The following is an 18,621-nucleotide window of genomic DNA, read 5'->3' on the forward strand; positions in this document are numbered from 1 at the left end:
AAAAGCAGCTCGCATGCAGTTTCTGATGGATAGGATGTGGCTTTCTGTGATCGGGGCCACAGAATCGAAACGACAATCAAGAGTGTCATACAGTATTACCATTCGCTCATCATTATGTTGGATTAATTGGCCTGTAGAGAAGCATTATCACGAATGAATCACCTTGCTTCATCATTTGGAATTACTTTACAGGGCCACTTGCATCATCCTTGTTGCTCATTTTCTTTTCAAAAAGTGCATATAAATTGCTTATGCTTTCAATCTGTTTCATCAATATAGAATTTCTAATAAGAATGTTATCATATCTTGATAACTCGGCTGTAAGCTTATTAAAGACCATCACATCCTCTGGTATTAGTGGATCCGGTGATATCAGTGAAGCAGATTTATCGGCGGTCTCTGCCTCTACCTCCAGGGTGTCATGTAAAAGAGCTACAGAACCAGTGGCTCTTGAGCAGTTTTCAGCGTTCTGGATCGTATCCTTTGGCGGCTTCCTGCACAGCTGATAGCTAGATTTGCATGGCTTACAGCAGCACATAAAGCACCTGACACACAGTGGGCAAAGCCTCACAAAAAGGGGGACAAAAATGATGAGTAGGATGATTGACATGATAAGCAAAAGAATTCGCCCAACCCTCGTCGTAAAAAACAGCCTTACAATTTCAAAGAAGCCCTTCCCCTTCAGCTTTTCAAAGAACTCTATTACGTCCCGGAAAACTGTGTTTTTCCACGACGGAACTTCAGGATCAGCAAAAACAAAGTCGTCGAGACACATGTAAAGCTTGTTATCTTCACGCGTTTCATAGCGTGTTGCTCCCTCTGGGCAGACGCATGGAACTGCCAAAATGTTGGTGCTATTATTTTTCTTTCCCTTTCCACAATCTACAGAAATATTAGTAAATGGTATGTACTGAGGGATGAAGAGATCGTCTGCGCTTACCCCATCTTCCGCTGCCTTCTCCTCTGTGGATATGCACACGCCTCTTATGGACGAGAAGTATGGACGAGAATGTCCATACTTAGCTAGGCAGTCGACCGGCCTGCATGACGGAATATCACCCATTTCCATGGTCTGATCACATGAGCAGGCGACTAGGCATACAAGGGTGGATGTTTGTGGAGCTGTAAATCGTATGTCTGGGTCTACACACTGTACAGGAGAGTCTATCCTCACGTAGGTTCCTGGCGCATATCCAGATACTGTCCCTAGCCAAGAGATAGTGGCTTCGCTAGTAGCCGCCTGGGACTCGCTTTCGGGCCCCGCGGCTTGGAGAAATTGTATACTACACCTTCCTGGGCTCAAAGCAAGAGATTCGGCAACGATGACATTTGCCGGGCTCGTCAGCAAAAAGCTGTAGATGGCTGTCTTATCCACGTCAATGAAGTGCTTGATAGGCTTTCCTGTATAAGTAAAGGACCCAACGATTGGAGAGCTCGAAATGCACCGAAGAAGCTTGACTGTCACTACTCCCGGCATCATGCCTTCGTTCCCAACTGTAATGTTCAAGATGGCCTGCCTGCGGACGAGACTCACTACCGATTGAAGCACAACCGGCTTGCCTATGAGTTGTGTGAGCGTGACACTGTCTGCTGAAATGTGTAGACTAAATGCCAATAGAAGAATATCATCGCTGCATGCATACTTTACGGTTTGTGCTGAATCGCCACTCATGTTACACCCCTCTACACAGTTGCAATTGCTTGGCAAATAAGGTGAATCATCCCTGTAGTTTAGTAGCTGATCGGCAGGAAACACGTCAGGGGTTGGCGGACTGCCTATGAATGTCAGCTCATTCGTCCTGGTGCTAGAGTCTGAAGCTATAACGGCTCTCTTCCAGACGCTCGGGAGCATGCCCAGTAAGTTTGTGCCACCAAACCCGACAACATCAAAAGGCACTGCCATGCTATTGAGCACTCCCTCGTTTTCCCTGTGTATCACGTAGCAGCCAAAGCAGAACATGTTATTTGTGGAGCCTGTGGAAACAACCACGGTCTGCATGTATGAATTTCCATCTATGACAGGTCCCTTCTTGTTGTGCTCGTTGAAGATGACGTCATACTTGTTAACCGTTCCGTCTTCCTCCTCAATGGTTATGACAGCAGTCACTGTGTATGATAAACGTGGGAGACCTGGCTTCCACACTTTGTGTGGGTCGACCTGCTGCAGTTTGCGAACCTTGTTCCCATAGGGCGTTCTTTTGCAGTGGCCGATATTTGTATCCGTGAAGTCTGGGCATCGAAGGGTAGTGATTTCTAAGGTCTCTGCAGCATTATACGCATCGAAGCGCTTGGCATAATCTATGACTGCGCGCGCTTCCATCTTGATGAGGACCTTCACCAGGGACTTAAGCTCCCATCGACTGACAACGTGCCCATCCTTATCGACGATCTGGTAAATCTTAGACGTGGTATAGGAAAGCTGCTTGTCGTAAGCATCTGACTTAATCTCGCCATAGATGGAGACGTACTGCTTTCCGTCAGACGTTATGATCTCACTATTGATGCCTTGAGTCGGCTCGGTAGCAAGCGCTGACCACAAGCAAACAGCCCAAATGCACGATCTAATCATATAGTAACTATTTGCAGATCCACACGCTCACCCGTCCATAGCGGTTCGTTTCCGGATTGCTCGTTTCCAGTTGTAAATTAATTTAAAGTGAATTCTTCTCAAGTTTTTACGCGGTGTCGAGAATGATGAGACGTGTTCCTCTCTCCTACAGACTCCCTGGGGATGCTATGTACACCTTACTGATTTACTTTCCTTTTCTCAAGGGCCATTGTGTCGTGCCATTGTGTTTTTGCGGGGCTTAGTGGTTCCCAGTGCAGTCGCCCGGATCCGGCAGGACCTACTACTCTCTATCATCGTGCTTGAACCCAAACTCAGAGAGAGCAATCTCGAGAGCCTTGATCCCTTCGATGTATTCTTTCACTGCCTCGGAGTCAAGGAAGTAGCGGCGGGGGGTCATGACCTCCGTTGCGAGGATTTCTGCGGTGGCAGTCGCGCTGCGTGTGTCGTATTCTTTGCCGCGCAGAAGTTCGTCGCGCCTCATAGTGAAGAATTTGATGATGTTCGTGGCCTTGTAGAGGGCCAGCTTGTACTCACTGGTGCCACTGTTGGTCCCGTGCTTGGCGGGGAGTGATTGCATACTTGTAGACCCATCGACACCGTCTACCTGCTCAAGAACAGCTCCGAGCCCGGTGCTTTGCTGAAGTTTCTGGGTTGTTTCTTGTATCAAGCTCCGAATTCCTGTGTGTGCAGCGCGTATTATCTGTGTCTTATCGTGCAAATCTCGAGATTGCTCGATTTTAAAACGCTCTATGTTGTCCAAGAGATCAGCCTCTCTTTCGTTAAGGATCTTCCGGAGGCGCTCAAAGCCTTCTCGAGTGCGGGATCGGACAAGCTCAACGCTCTCGTTAAGCTCATCTGTAGACACTTTTAGGCTTTCGAGGGCCTGCTCCAAGTCAGAGCTCTTCTGCTGAAGAAGATCGAGGGCAGAAGACATTTCCAAGCGAACCACGGACAGCCCCTTGGCGACACTCTGAACAATGTGGTCCGGCCCAGGTGGATGGGAGCCGCTGACAATGCAATAAATACAGCACAGCTCTTGGCACGTGGCGCAAATGTGCGTCGTCACTTCTGCTTCATGGTACTTGCACATGACAGGAGGCATGTAGTCCAATGCACTGACGCGCTCATGCCTTACAAAGAGTTTGTTATGGTGGATATTAGCTTCGCATCGACTACAAAGCCAGCCTTGGCAGTTCAAGCAGAACACGGATGCCCCTGCCTCTTGACAGCTGTCGCAGAGGTGCTGCTTTCCCACAGACCTCTGTGATGTTGCGCCAGATATTAAATTACCAAAGCCCGATGCTGAAATATGCGGTTCAGCAAGATCCTCGGGCATTTTTGCCTTGGATGCCACGCGCTTCTGGGTCGGTCTGGGCGGCGAACCCTTAGTCTGCGCAAGGGGCATGATGCTCTCATAGCTTTCAGAGTGGCTTCCAGGAGACTGCCGATCAACAGACGAACGCGTCCTCGCGGCTTGCATTAAAATTCAAAATTCTTGGTTAAATGAAGTTAGAATGAAGTTTGTACCTCATGAACGAGGCGGCCTGGGGCCAGATCTAGACCGTGAATGCACACGTGAAGCTCGCGAGAAGCGGACAAAACAACAGGAGTATGCAAGGCGTCTCCGCGAAACGATCCAGGATCTTCCCAAGCGGGTGGAGAAGCCTCCACGCAAAACGGAGGCCGAGTTGAAACGCGAGAGGCAGCAGGAGTATGCGAAGAACATACCAAGACCAGCTGTACGTCCTCAAACTGACAGAGAAACCATTTCCCTCCCTCCTCTTAGAAAGTCTACAACACAGGAAGAGAGGCCCATTGTAAAGCTGATGGACATGCTTGAGCAGCACGACAAGATGCTGAAAGAGTGCGCAGAAATCTACGCATACTTCGGCCTGCAGTGAGGCTACAGCTCGGTCAACTAGGGCTCCATTATATACCCTTTAGTGTACGTCATTGTGAGAACTATAATCCCGCAAATCAATACTGTTGCAGCAATACTCGCAGAAATAAGTCCACTTTCAAAGTAACTTTCTTTTATAAATATGTATTGATACTCCTTGTGAATATCCGCAGCGGGCGCTCCAGAGTCAGTGGGGCGGAAGGAAGTCTCGGCATATACGCCGGTACCGTTTTTGTAAGCTTCCAGGACACTTTTCAGCTTGCTAGAACAGCTTCCTGTCACGTAGTACTCGATATCCTGCTTAGGAACGTTTTCAGACGAGTATACTCCCCGCTGATACATTGTATCGCAAGTAAATACTAGTTCTTTGCCCCTCTTGTACTCTGTCTCCCCAGACATTCGCACAAAAAGCCTTTCCAAAGTGATTGCTGAAATGCTAGTGCCAGAGTGGATGTAGATGTCTAAAGTAACTTCTGTCATGCCCTCAGCAACGGGGCATTCCGCCGGGGATCTTCCGATGGGTCGTAATATGGCCAAATTAGTTGCCACGACAAGGGTAGCCCTGGAAAAGCATGTTCGCTGAACACTCCCAGGATAGGGAATAATGGTCTCGGGAAGAGCTTTTCCTGAAAAGTACTGTAAGGTGAATGAACCTGTCAACGACAGATTGCCAGCCAGCAGCCTATTCATATCTCTGAGGCATGTAACAGTGGTGCATGGAAGGAACTGCTTTGTCCGTTTGAATGTAAAGTTTGAATTTTCGAGGGATATCCTAATAGTAGGTGCAAGTAACGAGGTGTCCTGTGCAGTTGTAAGCTCTCCGCAGACGATGATTTTATGGTAGTCTATTAGGTCGTTGCAGATTGAAGCGGAATCACGTTCAAGAAGCACAGCGAGGACCCCAAAGTAGACCTGCACTATAACAGACTTATAGCACTTAGAGTACCCTGCGCTGGCCTTGACAGCAGAGACAATCCCTGCTTGAGCAACTGTGCTTGGGGTCACCACTTCTACCTGAGGATCTGAAGATGAGACCGCTGTGGGGGTCTTCGACTTTGTCGTACCAGGAATGGGCACATAGACAATCAAGGTTGCAGACCACGCTGTCTCCACCTTGAGGATATCAATAAGCTCTATGCATCTATCGTATTTGTTTGAATTAGTAAGCCAGTCGTTACCAGGGTAGCGAACCCCGTTGCATGAGTAGCAAAATTGAGTTACTAAATTATGGGTATACGGTCTGATAAAGTTGGGTAGTTGAGCATTTGTGCCATGGGATGATAATGTTATGTTTAGATAAGCATCCGGTAGTGTATCCAGATGAATCAACATGAAGGCCTCATAAGTATTCTGCAAATTAGTGTCCTTGGGCAGGTCGCAGTCCGAAGGAGTCACTAAAAAGCATATCTCCTTATTGAAATAATCCACCGAGACCCTAGGATCCGTCCAGCAAGCAGAGTTATTCGTGAGAGTGTAGTAGACATTGGTTGTTACTAACGAGACCTTCGAGCTAGCGTAGTTGAGTTCCACCTGGACCACTGTAGACCCAGTGAGATTTGTCTGGCAATCTGAAGTGGCTGTTTTATCTGTTGGACAGGTAAATGTTAGTAAGTTAGGCTGCTCCATACTCCAAAACGGAACACTTATCGATGAAAATGTGTACGACCCTACCATGGCAGTGGCCGTCATCCCTGTTGTGCCCTGGAGGATGGAGCAGTCGGCGGTCTGGTGATTTAGTGGCAGCGGCCAGACTGTAATTGCTAATGAATGCTTGTTAAGCAAAATATTAACGGTGGTGTTGGGGGAAAAGCAGCTTAGAGCACTTATGGTGGCAAACAGGCCCTTTAAAGCCAAGAAGATGAGCATAAGAGGGGTTTTTTGAAATCACTTATGCCAAGTAAACGGTCTCCGGAGGAGTGGAAGCAAACAGATTGATGCGTTGCTCTACAAGGCAGGCACTTCTGTGGTACTTTTGTAGCGGCACTTAAGGCCACATTCCTCGGCTATTGCCTGCTACTTTTTGGAAAAAATCATTATCCCCTCCCCTCAGTCATCTGGGCACACGCACCTCAGAGCAACATGAAGAAAGCGAAATACTAGGAACGCCATTCAACATGCAATTAGGTATTTTAAAAACCTTATCGAAATTAAATTAAAATTTGGGAATACAAAGCCAAATCGCAAAAGCCATGTTCTCCCATGAGGTTGCCCTTAGCAGCAAGCCGCCAATTTCCCCTCAGAAGCCCGTGAACCCCCGTGTAGCTGCGCTCCTCGTTGAGCAGGACTCAATCGGGCACGGCAAGGCTATCGCGAATACGCTACTGGCTGATAACAGCCAGGCCATGGGGACGTGCATCGGGTCGTTGCAGTTTCACAACATGTTCCAGGTACCCTCTAAGATAAAGGAGGACACCATTCAGAGCAACATCATCAGCTTCATAAAGTATCACCTGGGGCGTGACTCCACCACTATAGACACCTTTGGAATGTTCCAGGCTACCTCGATATCGATTCGCAACACCCTTATTGACAACTGGCGCAAGACTCTACAGCACCAGACCGCTACAAAGGCGCGCACGGTTAACTATCTCAGCTTGGAGTTTCTGATGGGCCGCGCTCTGACCAACACGCTCTACAATTTGGAGTTGGGCCATGTTTATAAAAATGCCCTCAAGGACCTCGGCTTTACCATCGAGGCTCTCCAGCAGGAGGAGTCCGACGCGGCCCTTGGAAACGGTGGTCTTGGCCGTCTAGCAGCGTGCTTTATCGATTCCATGGCGTCTATGGACATTGCTTCGTACGGGTATGGCATCCGCTACAGTTATGGAATGTTCAAGCAAACCATTAGAGATGGGTGTCAAGAGGAGTTCCCAGACTATTGGCTGACACACGGCAGCGAACCGTTCCCCATAATCGAGCGTCTCGACAAGGACTACACCGTGCGCTTCTACGGTTATTCTAGCAGTGAGCCAGATGTCAAGAACCCTAAGCGCAAGCTTTTCAGATGGGAAGGGGGCGAAACTGTCCGCGCCATAGCTCACGATTGCCTTTGCCCTGGGCATCACACAACCAACGTATCTAACATCAGGCTTTGGAGTGCCCAGGCTAGCTGTGACTTCAATCTGGCCGCCCATAGTAGCGGGGACTATTACTCCTCCATCCGCGAGCGCATGGAGAGCGAAAACATCTCCTTTGTACTGTATCCGTCTGACAGTACGGACAGCGGAAAACTCTTGCGACTTAAGCAGGAGTACTTCTTCGTCTCTGCCTCTCTGCAGGATATGATCTACCGCTGCAAGAATATGGGCTGCAGTGTTCATGACTTCCACAAATACTTCGCGATCCAGCTGAACGATACACATCCTGCTCTGGGCATTCCCGAGCTCATGCGCTTGTTGATGGACGAGGAACGTCTCGAATGGTCGGAAGCCTGGACAATCGTCAGCAACACCTTCTGTTACACAAACCACACAGTTCTTCCTGAGGCTCTCGAAAAGTGGAATCTCGGAATCATTGCAAAGCTCCTCCCCAGACATACAGAGATCATATTTGAAATCAACCGTCGCTTTATTGATGAGTTGAGAAAGATCCACAAATGTCCAGACGATGTTATCTCGAAGCTCTCGATATTTGAAGAATGCGGAGGATCCAAGAAGGTGCGCATGGCCAACCTTAGCATTATAGGCTCATACAAAGTTAATGGAGTGGCGGCTCTCCACACGGAGATCATCCGGAACACGCTCTTCAAGGAGTTCAATGATCTCTATCCCAACAAGATTGTCAATGTCACTAACGGAGTCACACCGCGTAGATGGGTTGCGCAGGCGAACCCGCTTCTGTCTCACTATCTCACCAAGCACCTGAAGGAGCATAAGATAGCGGAGTCTGAGCACGAGTGGCTCAGTAATATGCAGCTGCTCACCTCGCTTGTGGAGCCTCTATCTAAGGATTCTCATGCAATAGCTGAGCTTTTGGAGATCAAGAGGCATAACAAGCAACGCCTGGCAAACTACATCCAGAGGCATGTGAGCTCTGAGTATACGTTCGACCGTCCGATTCCCACCACAATGATCTTCGATACCCAAGTGAAGCGTATCCATGAGTACAAGCGCCAGCTTCTGAACATTCTTCAAGCCATCCATTTCTATTTGACCCTCAAGCAGATGCACACGCACGAGGAGAAGGAGGCGTTCATGGGATCAGGGGTTTGCAAGATATTTGCTGGTAAGGCTGCATCGGCCTATGTGACTGCAAAGCGCATCATCAAACTCATAAACAATGTGTCGAAGCGCATAAATAACGATCCGGATACATGCAATTACTTGCAAGTCTACTTTTTACCGAACTATAACGTGTCATCGGCGGAGATAATATTCCCGGGCACAGACCTTTCCGAGCAAATCTCTACAGCAGGCGCTGAGGCTTCGGGCACAGGAAATATGAAGGCCTGCATGAACGGCGGAGTTATTGTCGGCACGATGGATGGCGCCAATGTCGAGATCTACAACCATGTGGGCGAGGAGAACATCTTTATCTTTGGTGCAGACACTAATACCGTTACGGAAGTGAGAGAGCAGTACTCGCAGGGCCGTCGCTTGCAGATATCTACGAGCTTGAATGAGGTCCTTGACTGCATTGAGTCTGGCTTCTTCGGTGGCCTAGACGACTACAACACGCACTTCAAGCCCCTCGTAGACATGATCAGAGCGGGCAATGACTGGTATCTTGTGAGCGTCGACTTCGAAAGCTACAACGAGTGCTACCAGACTCAGATTGTGCCTCTGTTCCGTGATAAGAAGACCTGGGGGAAGATGGCACTAAACAACTGCCTCCGCATGTCATACTTCAGCAGTGACCGCTCCATCCGCGACTACTGCGAGAAGATTTGGAATGTGGAGCCCTGCAACCCGGACAGCAGTGTTGGTTCCTGCCTGGCTGGGGTGCCCTTGAACAGAAGTGCCTAGGTGCGTTTGAAGTTTGCGCGTATAGGCGGGGCAGACGTAAATACTTTTGTTAGCACTCTTTATTTATATATGCCTCCAAGTCTGCGAAGTTTCTGCGCGTTGGGCTCGCATTGCGAAAGATGTCGTGGTATAAAAATAATTACACATGCCAACCCCCGATGTGGTGCAAGTTGACATCCCCGCAGAAGCCAATCCCGACGGCTACAGTGAGCTGATGTGGTTCCGAGCGCGGATCAATGCAATCTCCGGAGTCCACTTCTTAAATCTCATCCTGATTGTTATTGGATTTGCAGTGAGCATAGCATCTCTTGCTTTAGGAGTACAGTTCACCACGGTGCTACCCTTGCTGGCATTCGCAGGGGGCTTCTTTTGCAATATCTTTATTAATTATATAACACTATTCCTATCCACGCCTCTATTTCTTATTGTCGTTATCTACGGAATCTATAGTCTAAGCCTCTTTATCTTGTTTGCTATCTCATCTGGCATAGGATCCTTTTCGTCGAAAGAGCTCGCTGCATTTGTGTTGGACATATGCTTGCTTCCGTTGGGCATTACCTTAGTTGTGTTAAACTTAGTGGTGCGCCGGCTGATTATCAAGACCATGGAGCACGTAATGCCCAATGCGCCTTTGCCAGGCACTGCCCTTCGGTACTCCTACACGAAGGCATACACGAAGATGAAGTCGATGAACGATGAAGCATACATTATTCTGGGGCATAGCGACATTGGAGAACAGTGTCAGCCCTTAGTAATAGCTGCCCCCGAAGAAAGCCATAAGCCAGTATTGCGAGAATTTGAAAAAGACCGGCGCAAGGGAATAATTCGCTCTGGAGGCATAGGGATTTTAAGGGGCTCACACAAAAATATAAACCCGGAGGCAATATCGTACCGCTATATGGCAAAGACGTTTCTGCCTCTAGGCTCTGACTTTGTCCCATCAGGTGTTATAAAATAAGCAAAAACGTCAAAGATAGCATGTTTCCTGGCTTACCGAATCCCAGTAAGCCGGTGACTGACAACGATATTATGGACGCGTACCTCCAACTGAGGAAGCAGACGGGATCCCGGTCCTCTTCGCCAGCTAAGTCCTTATCGAAGCCGGCCGCCCTTCCCAAGACTCTTAAGCCTATACAAGTTTCGCATCAAATGAAGATAGATACTGAAACGGCTTCTCTAGCGGTAGAGCATCGGTTTACAGATCACATGTACGACCTCTTTGGAGAGCTTGAAAACGATCCTATTTTTGGGGAAGATGGGCTACTGAGGAGCAATGGTTCACTTCTACATGTCTCTTCTTCTCTCAAAGTCCCTTTCGGCAAAGAGGTTGGCATTACTGACCTTTCGCCCTCCAGATTCTCGACCGTGTCTAGCCCTTCCCCGCACTCAACCAGCTCAGGTAGCCTCAAGACAAAGGATCCTTTGGATATTTACCTAGAGTCGGCATATTCTGCTTTAGACACCGTAAACACCTTTGACCCTTCCGCCGCAGATGTGCTCTATAGGGTGATTAAGTGGCTAGTAACCGACGCTCGAGTCAAGCCTGAGGAGGTAGCGCGCCACAAGGAAGCATCTGCCCATGCTCTCGCTCTGGTCGCAGACAGAGAAAAAGTGATCGAATCCCTTACAAAGGAGAAGAACTCTGCTGTGGCCGAGTTTGAGGACCTACGAAGACAAATAAAAGACTCAGAAAGCGCTGCTGCTAGACTCCAGTTCGACCTAGACTCATCTAGAGCGGAGATTCGCATGCATCTGGAGAAGATCTCTCTTCTCCAAGCAGATTTACTTGAAGAGGAAAAAAAGTTTTATGACATGAAGATGGAGAGAAATAAGTTAGCTTACCGGAACACGGAGCTGGTCACCACTGGTGTTGAGTTACGCACGCAGATAGAGGAGTTTATTAAAGTCCAGAAGGAGTGCACGTCTCACGACGAGGAGTACACTATGGAGATTAAAAGGCTGAAGAGTGAGCTTGACAATCTGAAGGAGCAGTATGACGATGACATTGTGGCGTATCAGCAAATAGTGGGCTCAAAGACAGAGTTGATTGCAGATTTAACAATGCAATGCAACACGGCTCAGAATGAAGTTATGATATTAAAGGACAAACTAGCGTACATGCAGAATTGTATTATGGCCAACAAAACGGTCTCAAGCCAAAGAGTCAAAGATGGGAGCCTTGAGGGCAGCCTTGTCGGGATTGTCGATCAATCAACAAAGAATACTAAAGGCAGTGGTGATCAATCTGATACCGCGTCACAAGCTAGAGCGGCTGTAAAAAAATCTAAGCCAACTCGTGGTATCGCTGTCCAGATAGGAGGTGACAAAGATGGCCTCTGCACAGTTGCAGGAGAAGATCTAGAGGACTCTGAGGCTAGCTCATTTATCCAGTTCAGACTAGGAGATGCAGGAGCCGGTTCTCAGCTACTGGACTTGCCCTCTCTGGCAGCCTTCCTATCTGCCCAAGTGAGCGCGGAGGCATCGAAGGTGAATGCCCTGCTGGATATATGCTCTACTGGTTCGCCTTCTAAGCAGTCCAATGTTGCTTCCAATGTAATCAGGCGGAAGATGCAGCTATTCAACAATCAGGTTTCAAAATATAAAGAGCTCTTGATCAAACTTGCTAACTCTGAGGACGTGGCTGTCGATCTGGACGTAGACTCAGATATAGACTTTCAGGCCAGCCCACATACCCACTCGGCAAAGAATCCAAACGAGAACCCTTCCAAGAAGACTCTGCATGGAGTAAGCTCCTCTTCTGATGCCCAATTGAAGACCGATGACATTAGGACGTTGCAGACTATACAAGCAGTGCTTGGTGAGACGTTTACACTGGATGATCTCATCACTAACGAGGAGCTTTTACGCATCGTGGGAGAAGCGAAACTGAACTTGCTTCTAGGTAAACTCAAGCAGAGAGGGTGCTCAACCTTTAACGCGAGCAACCTACTCAGCGAGGCTAGCACTAAAGACGCCGATGATTCTAAGCTAAGCGTGGCACAGCATTCTCTACCACTCAGGGAGCCAGGAAAAGAACAGCTATTTGCAGCTACGAGTCCTCATGTTAAAGCACCCAAAAAAGGAGGACAAAAGAATGCACTAGGAACAGAGTCCTTAACCCGCAAAAAAGCTCCATCATTTCCGCAAAAGGTGTTGAATCACACTGGAGTTAGAACTGCACAGAAAACCATGCCTAATCGTGCAGCAGTACGTGATGGCAAACTTCCACAGGATGAGGCTTCACAGCTTGTCATGGACGGCCGCTTAGAGGGCCAAATGCTGCAGAAGATCACTGATATTTCGCAAATTGATGTCAACCTTAATCCAGAAAACGACTCACTGATAGAGGAAAATGGGCCAAGCAATCTCCTACCTTCCGATATGACTGAAGAGACGCCTATCTACGGATATGTGTCACCGGCTCTCACCTCAGATATATTTGGTGCTGACCCTAAAGGATCACGCGAGTACCCAACCAAGGTTATCACTGACAAGAACACTGTGGAGAACAAGCCCGAATCAGTTGTGCATAATAGACTCTCTACTGAAACGAGTGTCTCCCAGAAAAAGCCTGTAACAGCTATTGCTATGACAGGAACGCGAACTGCGACCCAAGAGTCAGCAGAAGAGACACACCAAGCTATGAAGGAAATTCTTGAGCCTCCTGCTCGCCTGCAAACGCCGCAAGATCAACAGAGGCAGAGAATGCCTCCTGACACGAAGCAACAGGCCATGTACACTGTCACCACCAAGCAAGACTCTCAATTGTTAACTGGAATGGTTGTTAAAGCAACAGGTCCTCTAGTTTCTGAAACGCCAGTGCGCATAAAAGGCACACCATCCGTTCAGGTAGGGAAAGCCACGCCACACATTTATAAGTCCAGTGTACGGCAGCCTAATGACCAGATGGTATTTCTACCAGGTAACCCAGTTAAGAGCATAGGCAAATTGAATGACCATCAGGACAGCGACGATGAATCGGAGTCCAGTTCATCTTCGTCTCTTTCACTAAGTTCACACTTTGAAGATGGCAAGCTCCTAGAGAAGGATGTTGCTGGCGGAGTGACCAATGAACCGGCTGCATCTCCAACCCAAATAGGTCTTACTGAAGATCGTAAACATAAAAAGAAGAAGCATAACGCTAAAGCACATATTAAATCTGATAAGGAACAAGGCATATTGATACAGCTCCAAGGAAAAGATGCTAAGAAGGGCTACTACACGTATCTACAGACAAAGAACGACAAGGCATTGCAGTATGAACCTCTCCTCGAGGGCAGCCGTGCATTTTCTGATGTTATTCTCACGGCGTCACATATTTATGATCCACATTTTGAGAATGCCCTTCTGGCGAAAAGTAAGCAGGCGCTGGAGCGCATTAAGACCAGGGCCCTGTCGGACCGCACAAAGCTACAGATGGCAGACCTTGATTATAACTACAAAATGCCGGCAAACAGCATCTTGCAAGGATCCCAACTTCTCAAACGTCAGCAATCAGAGCCGGATCTGTCCAGGGGCTCCGAGAAGCTGGGCGGCCCTATCGTTACGGCCTTGTTTGATGGAACAATTCCTCATGTAGATGGAGTTACATCAGTTGCAAAGAAACTGATAGAAAATAAAGCTATTGATCACACTCCTAGAGGAGATGCTTCTGTGAGTGACCTAGATCTTTCGGGCCTTAGAACATATGACACAGGAAGCTTTGCGTCAAGCAAGTCGGTATTGGACAATGACGATCCACTAATTGACATGGCACAACGCGCAGTGAGACATTTCCGCTTGGTTGGTAAAAGCATGCAAGCGGACGACACTCCACCCTTCACTACTGAAGCAGCTACCAGTACACCCATGCGGGAAGAACTGCCCACAAATCCTAAGCCTTTACTCTCCTTGCATCAATCACCTCCAATAGAGCTGCAAGAGCATAAGACTGCGGCTGGGGAAGTGTGCCAATCCAGTCACGATATGTCTGCGTCGAAGCCTGAACCTACCCTAGCGTCTGCAAAACGTGAGAATTTAGTCTCACAGGCGAGCTCCTTGTTGAAGAAAACAGCCCCCATCCTGGTTCGTACATTTGAACCTGATCCGCTTTTATCGGACCGAGCCACTGATGAAGAAGGTAGCACTAATAAGTGTTGTTATGATATTGAGTCTATCTTTTCACTGGGAATGCCTAGCGACGAGAAGTCCTTTGAATTGCTAAGAACTGCTGTTTCGGCGCTAGCTGCTAAAAATATGGCATTGCATGATGAGATAGAAATGCTTAAGCAGAAGCTTGCAAGCGCTAAATCCACTAGCATCGCTCATCCGACTCCGTCAATATCTATGGCATGTCAATCAGATCCCAATCCAGCGGCAATGGCGTCACCAGCAAAGACAGATACTGAGGCATTTACTGTTGCCGCGGATTCATCTCACCCGAAGCGGCAAGAATTGCGATCTTTTTATCCCCCAAAGGCATTGAATGTTCCTGCGCAGTGTTCTTCTAATGACCTCGTGGACCAGCAGCCTAATGCTTCTTTTGTGTCGCCTCCAACAAACTCCTTTGTAGAAATTAAGTCACAGGAGGGACTGATAGATACACGCTCTCCATGTCAATTTGAGACTGATCAAAGGACTATCAATTTGGAGTTTTCCAACGAGGAGAGAGTAGGTTCAGCGGTCGTAAAGCGAAAGCTAGGATATGAGGTGTTGACACACGTTGCCCAGGTAGCTCACGAGCCGCTTCTCAAGCCAAATAAGGACATAGTCCACCAATCAGAACTTTATGCCTATCCTCTTGTTGATCCAGCAGCTGAGAATACAGCGGATGGTGGCTTTGGAGCTTCACTTACCTATGATACTGCCTTAAATCTGGCGAAGTCTTCTATTAGCAAGTCGATAATAGTTAAGAACAAGGCCATAGATCATCCAACCCAGTCAGCAGAGCTCGACAATCTAATGCAGATAGACCCTAACAGTGAGCATGTTCTTGCCCTGTCTGATGGCTCCGAAGATGAATTCCATCAGTTGGCAAGTACCAACACTGCTGATACTTTTAGACCCAGTGCTACAGAACAGCACATAAATAGAATTCTGTTTCGCAATCACGCAAAGCCTCTGCTAGATGAGTACACGTCCATCAAGCATGCCAATGGACTCACTACTAATGCAAATTCACGCGACGAAAATATTCCTAGTGCTCGATCCGCAGCACTACCTGTTTTGGTTACTGATCTAAAAGCTGCAGGTCTCAAAGGGAGGCCTCATCGCTCTGCAAGCGCATCAACCAGTGTCCAGGGTACTGCTTTGCAACTGTTCCCCGCGGAAGATATTGACACGCAAAATCAGTATCTGGTAAGAACAGGATCATGCAAGGCAATCTTGATAACTACGCAAAATGAAGAGCCCCTGGGTAGCAAGGAATTAGAAAATTCTAATGGCAACATTGCTAGCAGTACTGATAATCAAAAACCTCCTTCAACGTCTGATAGGTTTTTACAGGGGCTGCAACCTCCCACCAATGGAAGAATCCAGCTAGATGGAGATGAAGATAAGACCACTGTTGTTGGCGCATCTCAGTACAATCCATATATGCAGAAAAGAGTTGTGCCTTATGGAGACTTGCAGACGAGTAGAATCCACGTCCAGGATAACTGCGAAGTGGTCCCTGCTGATCTTTTATACAAGGAGCCAACCGATGAAGAGGTAATAAGGCAGCACATACACCAGTCTGCACAGGCAGACCTAGATGCTTCGGCTGAAAGGCTTGGCAGTCTGGTGCGTAATCGGTGCAACGCTATCACAGAGCGCCCTATCAACTTAAAGTCACAACGCTCTTCTCCAAAACAATCGCCATCTAGATCTATCTCCCCAACCGTTACAGCTATGGGCAAGGGCGAGGTTTCTGCGGAGCCTCACCTCTATACTAGCGCACCTCTGAGTCCTATGCGGATGCTTCCACAGCAAAATGACGGGGCCGTTCATCAGGGCTTGCAATCCAAACGTATGTCATATCCAAACACGTTCACTTGGAGAGAAGAAAAGCACCATGATTTTCAGGTTCTGTCTCCACGACGGCACACATCAAACAAGAAGACAGGGTCATCGTTCAGCTTAGCGCTAAAGAAGGAAGAGCTGCGGCAACGGAATGAATTAGCTAAGCACATTCACATCCTAGAGGCAGAACTAGCGCTTGAGCGACAGCGCGTTGAAATGGCGCAGACAAATCCCATGATGATATCGTGCAACTACAATCCAAGCTCTTACCCCTCTGCATTTTTTCAGGTGAGCGACGGGTTCAAGACTATAATGATCAAAAATCTCAAGAGCAAGCCAGCTGCCCGTCTCCTTTTGCGTGTAGGATCAGATTCTTTAGAGCGGAACGATGCTTCTTCCGTGAGGGCGCCTGTAGCAACCCGCTCGCATAGATCTGTTCACCTTCCTTCTGCTCCAGTGGCTATTCCATTATTTGAGCCAACTGAAGTCCATCAAGGGCTGGCGATAAGCGTTAAGAAAGAGCAGAACCCGGATATCAATGAGCATGTTACCTTCAATGACTCTCTCACCTATGCCACTGCACTAGACTGTTTACTGAATGAGATTTTTCCGCTCCCGCCTTCTATCTATAACAACACGCTGACATCATCAGCATTCCTTCAGTCCTATGTTGCAAAGTTTCCAGAACTAGCTGAACTACGCAGAGCTCGGACAGCTGCAGCAGATATTCTTCTTTTAGTTCCAGCATCCTGTCCTGCAGCAGAATTGGGAAAATACATTTGTGACTACCGTGCGACTAATCCACAAACACATACCTATCCATTGGCTATCGGGGACAAGGTGACCATGGTCTTTTATAAACAAGAGCTTACCAAAGGGGATGGGCGCGTCATAGAGTCCACACCTGATCCTGCTATCCAGTTCCTGGTCACTAACTCACCAGATCTACAACTGTTACGATATAACACTACAGCAATATATGCATTACTTCCATGCCATGTTAAGATTAAATCCATCTCTTGGTTGACACGATTGATCCGACTTCTGATTGAAGAGATTACAAGTCAGGGCCCAGTATCTGCTTTGCTAGATAGGAACATGGCTATTAAGCGCGTCCATTTATGGGCAAAGAAAAAGTATGGTCTTCAACAATTGGTTACGAATCTTCTCTGGCATCTGTATTGCTCTCTACTTTTTCATCGACGCACTGATGTAGAGGTGGATTTCTTTGCACGTATTCTGTGCGGAGACTATGATGCCGACCAGCTAAACTTTTATTTGAGCCTCCGCGATCTGCTTATGCTATCTGCAGGTGCTCAAGATAAGGATAAAGATAAAAGTAGAGACAACTGTGATAGCGGAGATTCTTCTGCAGCTTCCGATAAAAGTCAACACATAATCGCCTTGAGCGCAGCATTCTCAGTGACAGACAAGCTTTTCCCGATGCTAAACTCCGCTGACGCCTATGAGGTGTTTGGGGCCATCCTGGACAATTCTACCTTAATGACAGACTCCAGGGATGTTTTCAGAACCGATCTCCGTGCGCATATTAGCACTGTAAAAGACAATCCTGACAAGTGCTCCTCCATACGGTCTCTTTCCGTGCCTGTAGGAACTCTGGAAACGTATGTGCTCGTACACATATTACTTAGCATATACACATCTAGAAGAACGGTATTTAACATGCATCTCATAGATTTGTTTGAAGCAAGTGCTAGCAGTGCCGGTCCCAAAGCAGGACTGAGCTTAGAAATTGGTCTCGAGATTCTGCGGAAAGCGTGGCCGTACCTGCACCGCGAGACCATACTCTCGTTAGTTCATAGAAAGAACCCCAACTCCGCGGTAACTCAGGTGCTGCATTTCGAGGAGTTCGTGGAGCTGTTGGCAGGTCTTGTTATTGCACCCCCTACTACGATAGACCCTCTCCTTCTACAAGCAAAGGCCGGATTTGCTGCTGCGGAGCAGCAAGCGGTGAAGTTGATACCTCTTTTGGACAAGGATGTGCCGGACGATGCAGCGCTTTTGCAGGCGCTGGATTCTTTGCGGCAAGATGCCATTGCTGCGCTGCAAAGGCAGTGTTCGCTCAAGGCAAATGTTGTGGTCGCTGAGTACCTTCGGGTGGCAGAGTTTGAAGGAATGAGGAGAGGCCTTGTGGAAGAAACTCCCGATACTCCAAACGAAATAGAATGAACTCCTTCCCCATAAAGCCA

The 18,621-nt window shown here is 47.9% G+C and overlaps 7 protein-coding genes across 7 annotated transcripts; 4 read left to right on the top strand and 3 right to left on the bottom strand.

Annotated features, from left to right (window-relative positions):
• Positions 1 to 181: 181 nt before the first annotated feature.
• On the bottom strand, positions 182 to 2,569 carry GL50803_0016629 (uncharacterized protein; the record flags this gene model as incomplete). The annotated part of the gene is made up of 1 exon (XM_001705930.1): positions 182 to 2,569. One exon carries the CDS (start codon positions 2,567 to 2,569, stop codon positions 182 to 184), a length of 2,388 nt encoding a protein of 795 aa, XP_001705982.1.
• Positions 2,570 to 2,849: 280 nt separating this feature from the next.
• GL50803_008140 (putative GTP-binding protein ARD-1) lies at positions 2,850 to 4,049 on the bottom strand (the record flags this gene model as incomplete). The annotated part of the gene is made up of 1 exon (XM_001705928.1): positions 2,850 to 4,049. The coding sequence occupies one exon, from the start codon at positions 4,047 to 4,049 to the stop codon at positions 2,850 to 2,852; it is 1,200 nt and encodes a 399-aa protein (XP_001705980.1).
• Positions 4,050 to 4,083: 34 nt separating this feature from the next.
• On the top strand, positions 4,084 to 4,470 carry GL50803_008141 (uncharacterized protein; the record flags this gene model as incomplete). The annotated part of the gene is made up of 1 exon (XM_001705927.1): positions 4,084 to 4,470. The coding sequence occupies one exon, from the start codon at positions 4,084 to 4,086 to the stop codon at positions 4,468 to 4,470; it is 387 nt and encodes a 128-aa protein (XP_001705979.1).
• Positions 4,471 to 4,487: 17 nt separating this feature from the next.
• Positions 4,488 to 6,335, bottom strand: GL50803_0024330 (uncharacterized protein; the record flags this gene model as incomplete). Its single annotated transcript, XM_001705926.1, has 1 exon — positions 4,488 to 6,335. One exon carries the CDS (start codon positions 6,333 to 6,335, stop codon positions 4,488 to 4,490), a length of 1,848 nt encoding a protein of 615 aa, XP_001705978.1.
• Positions 6,336 to 6,658: 323 nt separating this feature from the next.
• Positions 6,659 to 9,433, top strand: GL50803_006226 (Glycogen phosphorylase; the record flags this gene model as incomplete). Its single annotated transcript, XM_001705925.1, has 1 exon — positions 6,659 to 9,433. The coding sequence occupies one exon, from the start codon at positions 6,659 to 6,661 to the stop codon at positions 9,431 to 9,433; it is 2,775 nt and encodes a 924-aa protein (XP_001705977.1).
• Positions 9,434 to 9,578: 145 nt separating this feature from the next.
• On the top strand, positions 9,579 to 10,391 carry GL50803_006227 (uncharacterized protein; the record flags this gene model as incomplete). The annotated part of the gene is made up of 1 exon (XM_001705923.1): positions 9,579 to 10,391. One exon carries the CDS (start codon positions 9,579 to 9,581, stop codon positions 10,389 to 10,391), a length of 813 nt encoding a protein of 270 aa, XP_001705975.1.
• A 20-nt stretch (positions 10,392 to 10,411) lies between these two features.
• Positions 10,412 to 18,601, top strand: GL50803_00102654 (uncharacterized protein; the record flags this gene model as incomplete). The annotated part of the gene is made up of 1 exon (XM_001705922.1): positions 10,412 to 18,601. The coding sequence occupies one exon, from the start codon at positions 10,412 to 10,414 to the stop codon at positions 18,599 to 18,601; it is 8,190 nt and encodes a 2,729-aa protein (XP_001705974.1).
• Positions 18,602 to 18,621: the final 20 nt, after the last annotated feature.

This window comes from Giardia intestinalis, chromosome 5, assembly GCF_000002435.2.
Source record: "Giardia intestinalis strain WB C6 chromosome 5, whole genome shotgun sequence".
NCBI classification, from domain to species: domain Eukaryota; phylum Fornicata; order Diplomonadida; family Hexamitidae; genus Giardia; species Giardia duodenalis.